This window comes from Choristoneura fumiferana, chromosome 13 (assembly GCF_025370935.1).
Source record: "Choristoneura fumiferana chromosome 13, NRCan_CFum_1, whole genome shotgun sequence".
Taxonomy (NCBI): domain Eukaryota; kingdom Metazoa; phylum Arthropoda; class Insecta; order Lepidoptera; family Tortricidae; genus Choristoneura; species Choristoneura fumiferana.
The window spans coordinates 14,714,610-14,725,290 of NC_133484.1; the positions used below are offsets into that span (position 1 = coordinate 14,714,610).

The 10,681-nt window shown below is 36.0% G+C and overlaps 2 protein-coding genes across 2 annotated transcripts; both read left to right on the top strand.

The window, feature by feature from the left end:
* The first annotated feature begins 3,068 nt into the window (after positions 1-3,068).
* LOC141434511 (salivary peroxidase/catechol oxidase-like) lies at positions 3,069-7,550 on the top strand. Its single transcript, XM_074096934.1, has 5 exons — positions 3,069-3,141; positions 5,300-5,470; positions 5,855-6,042; positions 7,124-7,396; positions 7,542-7,550. Exons 1-5 carry the CDS (start codon positions 3,069-3,071, stop codon positions 7,548-7,550), a joined length of 714 nt encoding a protein of 237 aa, XP_073953035.1.
* A 23-nt stretch (positions 7,551-7,573) lies between these two features.
* On the top strand, positions 7,574-9,187 carry LOC141434512 (chorion peroxidase-like). The gene is made up of 3 exons (XM_074096935.1): positions 7,574-7,688; positions 8,350-8,550; positions 9,033-9,187. Exons 1-3 carry the CDS (start codon positions 7,574-7,576, stop codon positions 9,185-9,187), a joined length of 471 nt encoding a protein of 156 aa, XP_073953036.1.
* Positions 9,188-10,681: the final 1,494 nt, after the last annotated feature.

The following is a 10,681-nucleotide window of genomic DNA, read 5'->3' on the forward strand; positions in this document are numbered from 1 at the left end:
GTTTTCTAGCGATGGTTCGTAGACATGTTTTATCAAAATCGGTTCAGCCGTTTCAAGATCATCAATCAGCTCTTTTGTTCGCTGCGGTAGGAATCTTAAACGCATAATGGGTATTTACTTTACTTTCAAACATATTTGGGACCTAAAATTTGAAACACCCATGTATGCTATATAACTATGCAAGATTATGTAATTCTCGGTCTGATGCTGCAGCCAGGATATCCTGAACACTAGTAGGTACACTCTTGATAAAACTATAGCAGATATATCGTGTTTGGATTCGTTTCGATCAGTATTTTATTCTACATATAATGCAATGGTGGCAACAGGATGAGCTGATGCTGCAGCCAGGATATCCAGCACATTTCTTAACGGTCCTCCGACACCGACGACGCTTAGATAAAAAAAATATTACTAGGTAAGTACTTATACTAAATTAACTTACGCTAATTTTGCAGGAAATCAGCATAGTCGCCGCGGGATAGGGATAAACGAATTGTTCGCAGATGAAGTCGCGGGCAACAGCTAGGTAGTGCATAATTATTTTTTACTTTTTAGTTGTTTATTTTGGCGGCTTTTTTTTCTGGCGTTTTTTTTATTTTTGCTGGCGTTTTTTTGTCGGGGGTTTTTTATTAATACTTACAGGCATACAACCTCGTTTAGATCTCCTGAAGATTTACCAGCCGGTAAAATACCAGTAAATTTTAAGTATTTTGAAAAAAAAAACAAAAACTGTAACTTACACAATGGGATCAATAAATACCCAATATGAAGTTCGTATGAGCTCTATAGTTAGCCACAGAACGCTTCGCTTCTCATCATTAATTAGTTATTGCACGGCAGAGCTGGGTATCTATTAGTTAACTTTGCCGGTTCGTTACACTGCCACGGTTAATGTCCTCTGATGGAGCTCTTACAGAGAGCACAATTCTGACGAACGTACTCATGAATATCTTAATTCGTACGCCACGTGACGAGGTGAAACGTCTAGGTTTCAATTATTTTCAGTTTCAGCACAGAGGGATGATTCTAAAACAGTAATTACAGATATTAAAACAGTAATAGTACCAAAATTTTAAACTTAAGAAAAAACATGACAATATTCTTCCACTTTGAAATCGGTGCCTCAATCACCAGTTTCAGCGTGAAGGAGCAACTAACATACACACACATACTCACAAACTTTCGCATTTATAATATTAGTGAGATAGTTTGAGATACCCATTTAAAAGGGTCATATGAAAACCAGCGCTGCGGCTTGCCGTGGCAACATGCTCAGTATTTCTGGCCCTTTTGCTTCTTTCAGCAGAAATTTCTTTTCTTTCTTCTTATTTAGTGTCTAAAAGTAAGATTGTCTTATTTTTAATTGTGTTTTTTTTTCTTTTCCGAATTTCGGGAAATAAATGTATTCTTTCTTTCTTTCCATTTAGTGACCGGTGAGTAGCCGCCTACTAAAAAATCAGTTCATGAGATATTGAAACAGCAGATCTCCATTATCTCATTCCATAACCCAGTTATCCAGTCAATCCCTAGGTAGAGTCTCAACTCCATAGTCTACTCAAAAAGAGAAAACGTGGATCTAAAACTTATTCATTCTGTTTAAAATAGGTTTACCATACAATTAGAATCTCGGAGCAGCTGTTACCAAAACCTCAACCGTTTTTGAACCGGGCAAGCTTGGCGAATATTTACATTCCAATGTCCACGTACTTGTCTCATTACCTCAGAGAGTAACTCTGCCAGGAACCAGAAGAAACTCATTAAAACTTTTTTGCTGAAACGAGACACACTGCGGTTGGATCCGTGACACTTTCACAATGTAAATAAAACTTTATCCATTTTAAGGCAGCAAAATAACTGTATTTTTATACAACGAAAACACCCGTGTACTTGCCAGGATTATATGTCCGTTTATATATTTCTGGCTAGAGTTTAACTTCATTGTCGGCGCGATTTAACGAGGTTTGAGTTACGGGAGTTTCACATTTGTGCTCAAAGAGAGAGCTAAACGACATTAAATGCTTTGTTTAGTTTACAATCTGCAACTTCGAGCGATATAACAGCGATTTGCTGGAATTAAATACTTAATAGAAATATAAATGTGTTAGCATTCGATAAAACAAAATCGAATGCATGCACTTTTTTTAAAGAATAACAAATAACGCGTGTTTTGTTTACTGTTTTAGTACGTAATTGTGATATTGTACTTTATTTATTTTATTATTGCACTTTATACTTATTCATGTCACCTTAGGTTGAGATCTAAGTACAACCCTATTTAAGGGCATAAAAATAGGTACGTATATTTCCAAATGATCTCAACTTAAAATATAAAACCCAAGTATATTTCTTTATTATCTTAATGGCATACAGGGTTAAATTTTGAAAGTAGTTTCAAACCCAGTTAATTAACACAATAAAACAAAATAAGTACAATATAGATATAATGCATTAACTCACTTGTTGAAATGAGTCTGATAAAGTTTAATTTGTTTTTATTAAATCTCAAAGTCAATGTATGCAAAGCGTACATTTAATCACACTAATATTAACAAATAATTGTCCAGCATTGGCTGAGCTTGAAACACTAATTTTGTATCGAAAGTAACGAACGGTAGGTACAGTACAATACAATGCATTCAAGTGTACACGTACAGTCAACCTCATAAATAAGTGATCATTTTTGTACCTTGTCACTTTAACGTCATGTTTGAAAAGCCATACGAAATTGTGTAACGAAACGACTGAAAGCGACAAGATACAGAAATGATTACTTATTTATGACGTTGACTGTGTACATGTACATGTATCCAAATTATAGAAATCGAGGATATCAAGCCATTGTAAATGTTTTTATGCGTTCTGAAGGAACCAACCAATTACTTAACTGTCGCAATTTCGGCGTATTGGTTCATTTGATTGCTCAAATCGAACGTGTATCCATGTCGTGATTGTTTTAGTTCACAGGTTGGCATTCACGAAACGGCCCGTGTAGTGTCGTAGTCCTAAAATGAAGTTTCTAGTGTCTCTAATCATATTAATTTATATAGTAACCTTAGTTATCGGCAATGATTATAGGTACGATAGATACAGCGGACAATCTATTGATCAAGAAGTTTTCAGAAGAGGACAAACTAACACGTAAGTAATTTATTGAATCAGGCGTTACTTTGTGGAGGTCCATATTAATGAACTAAAACAATTGCTTTCCTCACCCGTGACTTATGATAGCTACTTTTATGCCATGAATGTGTGTACATGCAGTTCCTCCACCTCCACACTGTAGAACACACCAATCACACAAACCCAACCATCACCGCCACCACACTACACTGACGCGTTACGAACTCAACCAGAGCTCATCTTCAGAGTAACACAACTATGCTATATGTGCTATGAGACTACTGCTTGAAGGCACATTTCTTGCTTAAACATAGGTAGCTATCATTGGGTCGCGGGTGAGCAAAGTAATGTTTTAGTTCATCAAAAGGTAAGGTTATTTTAAAGATAAGTGCACATCCCACTGTCGAGATAAAATTTTCATTATGAGAAGGATACCGCTTTAGTTCTCATGCTATACAAAGTTGAGATTGGAAACTTTATAAACATGAGGGCGATTTTCCAGCTAAACACGTTGCGCAAAGTGATAGACTGTATTTATTTAGTGAGAAGCGATTTCAATAAAGATACGAAGATCTTGACAATAGTAGATTGTACAACAAGAGCATAAAATGAGCCATTTTACCCAAAACGTTCATATAGCGACCCGAGCCGGTACGGCGAGGGTGGATAGACACGTCGAGGGGAAAATGGGTTTAATGCTCGAGTTTTACACTCTGCTTTTCAGTTTGACTGCGTGGAAATGAAATAGCAACAATGGAAACAATTGTTCACTTACTATGTAATTTTTATTTTCATGCATTACTATATAATTATATTTTTTCAGTTTTATTGATTTATTTTGATCGATTTTTATTTCTATATAAATTAAAAATGTTTAAAAAAATATGTAGAAACTTTTTGTTTATGGCTGTTTATACCTGATTTCCTTGGTCTTAGACGAAGATTTTACTTTATGCACTAGAGCATGAAAAGTCATTTTATGTCGCCTAGATCCAGCATAAACACGAACTTTACGAGCATGAGAAGTGAAAAGTTATTTGCTAGCACATTGTGTACATCGCTGACGTAGGTATAATCACGATTAATTCGTAATCTTTTTCTAGAGATTGTAAATTATTCTTTATAATCTCACTGGATTAATTAGAAACTCATAATATACGTAATATTACGTTTCCGATTACGTTTTTTATATTTAATATTATATATATATATATATATATATATGAGCGACTTCATTATTTTTGTTGCTGGCAGTAAGAAGACAGGGCAGGTAGCGATCTAATCGCCATAGCTCAATGGGAGAGCGAATTTTTTTTTATCATAAGAATCCACTTTTATGTTGTACTGCGCACAAAAACTGCAATCTTTAAGGTGACATTTTCACGGAATTCTATAGGTACTGTTTCTCCGTGGTCTGTCACGGTTATGCCATAAATGGCGAAATGCAATACCTTTCTATGTGTACAGAAACTGCACCATCGTTGTGAAGCACTGCCGTCCTCACGAGGGCAGCCGGATCGATGGAACCTGTAACAACTACAAGTTCCCTACGAGAGGTTCCGCCAGAGGACCGTATTTGAGACTACTGAACCCTGACTATGCCAATGGTGAGTAAAGCACAAGTTGAAATCGTCTGTTAAAAGTACAAGCTGGTTCAATCTGATTTGAAAAAAATGTGTAAGTTTTGGTTGTTTCGATCGAATCGTTCTTTTTTTAATACTGCAGGTTAACATTAGGCTGCTTATTGTTCTGGAAAACTTGTGATTATAACGATAATAACGTATGTATAAACTGTTATTGAGAATTAAATGACTGGGCAGTGGTTTCTTCCGTAGAAACACTAAAACAATCTATACTATAATATTATAAATGCGAAATTGTGTGTGTTTGTGTGTTTGTATGTTTCTGTGTTTGTATGTTTGTACGTCTTTCACGTCGAAACGGAGCGACGGGTCGACGTGATTTTTGGTAAAGAGATAGTTTATGGGCCAGAAAGTGACATAGGCTACTTTTTATCCCGGAAAATGTACAGTTCCCGAGGGAACAGCCCGCGATAACTGAATACCACGCGGGCGAAGCCGCGGGCAAAAGCTAGTAAAAAATACTTTAAAACCAAAAGGATGTAAAAAGTAGTGCAATCTTGCATAACGATGGTAATACAGAGTACGTTTCATAGACAAGCAAGATATCCGCAAGGACAGAAATGGTAATGATTTACCTTCCGCACGAAGAGTCCGCACCACCCTGCAGAGTGACGGACGAGTGGTCGACAAGCATGACTTCACCATAGCTGCTTATCATTACCTGGAGTTCATTCACCGCGACGTCAGCATACTTAATGGACCAAGTAAGATCTACATAATGCGCATTGGCATTGGGTAAATTTGATTGAGTAAATCAATTAGTGGCACCGGAAATTAATAACAGTTATTTGCTTATTACAGAGGCCCGTGTTAACAATTAGGTTTTTCAGCAAATATATTTTTTCCAAATTCATTGCACAAACTCACAATCTCTTAATAAATTAAATTTAAATTTGAATTCCGTTTGAAATCGCGCTATGGGTGACTCTTCCACAAACCGCACGTTTTAAGTCCTATTGTCACTTGTCAGTGAGTTATAATGATATTTTCTACAGTAACAAAGTATTTTTTATTTTGTGTAGTTATCAGTAACACATATTGTGTACAATTAGCGTGTCTTAAACATAATTACAATGTAACATCTTTAGGGGACTATCTAGTGTACAGGCAGTACTGCTGCCTGCCAGAAGGTCAACTGGACCGCAGATGTAAACCCATTCCTGTGCCCAACGACGACCCTTACCTCAGAGTGACTGACATTCGCTGCATGAATTTCTCAAGGGCGGAAACATTTCAAGACAACGGCTGTGTCAACGAAACCATCAGTCCGGAACAGGTTATGATTTACCGATAGTTACTATTACAAACACGACCTTACGCGACAGAAATCCGTCGTTACACCTGCAATGCTATTTCGTGACATAATTTCGACACGATCATGTAATTTCCACTCAAAATTACAATTTCGTGTTTTTATCAGAGATATTAAGTATTAAATAAAAAGATTACGGAATTCTTAATTTGTGTCATTGATACGGTCATTCCAAAAAAGATTGACTAAAAAATCAAACTAATAACAAAGAATAATACTGCCAATGAACTAAAAGAATTTCCATGCTCACCCGCGACCTTACGATAGCTAAGCTTATGCAAATATGCGTGTTCATGCAGGTCCTGATAAGTTGAATTTTGCCAAACATTTGTTTGAATGAAATCGTTCTTTATCGGACTCAGATTCGTATGAAGTGTTATATTATGGTGGCAAGGGGTTTCATCTCGATGTTTTAGAATTTATGGAGATAATTAGACACAACAGTATGGGGTCTATTATTAATGAACAGGTAAATTTAGTTTCATCTCCCTTGCTACGGCTTTGATCCAATTTCATCAATGGTAGTTAATAAAACATGCCTTGACAGTAAATAAATAAAAATCAAGGTAGTTTTGAAGGACGGTTAAAATTTATTAATAATTTGTGGGTAGTTTTGTTTTATTTCATAAAATATATGTGGGTACTTGGGGAGTTACAGTGACAAATTAAAACAGTGGTTGTGGTTCATTAGTCTTACAACTGATAGCATGGTGTACGGTTGTGTCACTCTGAAGATGAGCTCTGGTTGAGTTAGAAACGCGTAAGTGTAGTGTGGTGGTGCTGATAGATGGGTTTGTGTGATTTGTGTTTGTTCTTACAGTGTGGAGGTGGAGGAACTGCGTGAACACGCATATTTTGCATAAGCTTAGCTATCGTAAGGTCGCGGGTGAGCAAGGAAATTCTTTTAGTTCATTGATATGGACCTCCGCAAAGTAACGCCTGATTCAATAAACTAAATAATACTGCCGTTAAAGAAATTGCTGGTGACGTACTTTACCATAATACAACAATGATTTGAAATTTTATTTCGATTGATTTGTTTCAGATAAACTTCCAAACACCTGTTATTGATCTTTCCACAATATACGGTGTCGATGAGAAAGGTCTTGATTCTGTTAGATTATACAAACATGGTTTATTAAAACTGGAATACAGAGATTTCCGAAATGTGCCTCTTGCGAATCTGACAAGCAACCCAGTGGATCCTATATCAGGACTTGCAATGTCAACTCCTCAATTATTAGGAAACATCACTACTCTGGGACGGCTATTACAAAATTCCACGGCGTTAGGACAGATAAAAGGATTGGGTGATCTAGTAATGTCGGGGCAAATACCCGGGATAGGAAATATGATAATGCTAAATCCTAAAACGGTAGTAAATAATAACAAGAGAGTAAATTCTACTTTGCTGAGCCGTCGTCGACGTCAAGATACTGTGCCCGTTAGTCTCCCATCCACAGGAGGTCTAAACGATGCTATTTTATCTCCAATCATGGAAGAGGTTGGTGACGTTACTCCTATTCTGATGGGAATTGTCAACATGACTTTGAGAAACGATACGATATGTCTACAAAACATGAATAATGAGTCAAGGTGCTATGCATTCGGTAAGTTTTGGCGAGACACATAATACGCGCACCGCAATAAAATTTAAGTGAGCAAAATACAATTATAACAATACATTCTCACTGACAGTGGTCAGTCGAAATCATCCTAAGAATGGGATATTTTTCACGAATACGGTATTTGACTATTTTGTATATGTTTTATAAATTAAAACTACACAATGCCTGTTATCGAATAGAAAAACAATTATTAAGCTACCTTTACAAATAACAAAGTTATAAAGGTTTGAAATTATGTAATTTGGTTTGATTCAAGATTAGACAGAGAAAGACATACTGGCATGTGACGTCACACGCCAGTACCGCCATACTTGCTATTGCTATTGCTACATAGAGAAAAGCGTTTGAGAAAGAGACAGGTATATAGATTTTTCAAAAAATCACTATAAATCCAATTTTCAACCGATTTAAATTTTCTCTTCGCTAAACACTATCTGTATATCTATATTTTCATAATAATATTAAAATATGGCAAAATCAGGAATTGTCAAATACCGTATTAGTGATCTAAGTCAGTAAACAGGTGATTTATGCTGTCTATTCTAATTTTCCCAATATTTTATTATTTAATCAAAAATCGCTAACCAGGTTGAATTTATTAATAAAATTCGTCCCATATATAATAAAGGTATTGTATCTTCAGGATTTCCTGAAGCAGGCAATTTCGACTTGCGAACTACGTCGTTTGCAATATTCTTCATGAGGGAGCACAATCGTTTAGCGAAGGTTTTGCATGAACTCAACCCTTGTTGGAAAGATGACCGACTGTTCAAAGTGGCCAAACAAATAAATATTGCCACAGCATCAAACATACTTATGTATGAACTACTTCCTATGATATTGGGTAAGTTTGAATTAAATAATGAATTCGAGCCAGATGGTTCGCATTGTTAATGCTACCACATATGGTCCTTGCTACCACTATGTAAAATCCAGATTCAAGTATTCCCGTTACCAAATCTTCTAATTTTGATTAATTGTCCTCTGATTTTTAGAAATCCGCACCTACCTCAGTTAGTAAAAACGGAACCTTTATAGGATCAGTGGACAACCATTTGTCTAGTTGTATGTCTGTCTGTCTGACTGTCTGTCCGTCCGTCCGTCTGTTAAGTCAAGACCCTTTTCTCAGAAACGCGTAAAGGTGTCAAGCCGATAATTCTTAATATCCAAAACACAGATCTACTACTACACAGAATATCTACGGCAATGCAACGCAATTATTTCTGTTCTGTACTTCTCCTGCCAATTATTATGTTACGCTTAGCTATTGTCTGTAAATGCAACTGTTTGAAAAAAACCTATTTCATTTGATTGTTTTTGAAACAGGCTACAAACATATGAAAAAATACGGGTTAATATCGGAACATGTGCACCACGTTACCGCTTACGACGAGGACGCCGTGCCTCTTGTATACGCAGAATTTGAGATCGCTATAAGATACTACCACACGTTGCTGGATGGAAGGACAAAGTATATATGACATTGATTATTTAATTGTTTTCATAACTTTTCTCAAAAATGTCCGTAAAAGTTGACATTATTCTTTAGATATCGGAAGGTGAAGTGCATAGTTTATGGTCAGCGAAAAATTAAAAAGTTGAAAAGATTGCAGGCGCGCTAGCTCGACAATAATGAATTAGCGCGCCTGCAATCAGTCACAATTTTTTAAAAAAGTTAAAAAGGCCATGGACACAAGTCGTATACAGCCAAGTCTAATGGCCGGTATCAGATATTTTGTTGGAACTCCGGACTTTTTCAATTGGGTCTGAAACAGCTTGTGGTGTTTTCGGTGGAAAAATACACCTGCAGTTTATTTTTAATGAAAAAAAGGCGGGAAAGCATAAGAAAAATATTAGAATAAAAGTAAATGTTATAATATATTTTGAGAAAAAGTGTATTCTATTTCAGAATTATTCACCATTTTTGAGAAAAGCTTTATATTAGTCTCGGCTGGAATAGCAATTGCTAGCTTCGTATTACTTAAACGGACTCGCAAACTCGTCCGTTTAATACTCATACTCAGCCAGCAATTGCCTACTTCCAGGCCACGACAATAATCTACTATTATTGACTTAAAAATTGTTAAGACGTACCCAAGATGATAATTCTTTTGCGAACTTTAGGAAACCGCATACGGGAACAAACAAAGAGCTCGCGAAGGAGAACTGGGCACTGGCTTATCGTGCATTTGGAATTGTGAAAATTTGAATGCTGATGTAACTTTACAGATATTTGGAAAATGAACAAGCAATCCATTTTTTATTACATTTTAATTGAATAAGCTGATTGTTTACTGCAACAAAATATAAAAGCATCAAATATTCAAAGATATATTCGCTCTAAAGGCACATATAAGAATTTTCAATCTTCACTAGCATAATATCTAATTAATTGGTTCTCCGCGTCTTATTTAGAGTTCTTAAACTGTATTCCAACGTAACCACAGTCTAGCCCGCTTACAAAATATTTTTATTTATCGAATGTTGTGGTTAAATCAAGTATTTATTACAGGTTGTATGACGAAAAATATCATTATGACAGGGAGTTCTCTGTGAGCAATACCACTTATAGACAACACCTTCTCGAAATGAATAAAAATTTTGAGAAAATTAACAGAGGAACATTTTTCCAACATGCGGGAAAAATTGACGATATCCAAGATCCTGAAGTAAGAAAGTTTTTTCAGTTTTTAGGGTTCCGTAGTAAACTAGGAACCCTTGTAGTTTCGCCATGTCTGTCCGTCTGCCTGTCTGTCCGCGGCTATGCTCAGAGTACTAGAAAATTGTAATTTGGCATGAATATTAATTTCAGTCACGCCGACAAAGTGATAAAATAAAACTAAAATATATTTTTTTTTAGGGTACACGTATATAGTGGGGGTGTTTTTTTTTCTCGACTAACCCTGTAGTGTGGGGTATCGTTGAATAGGTCTTTTAAAACCATTGGGAATGACTGAGAAGGTTTTTCGATTCAA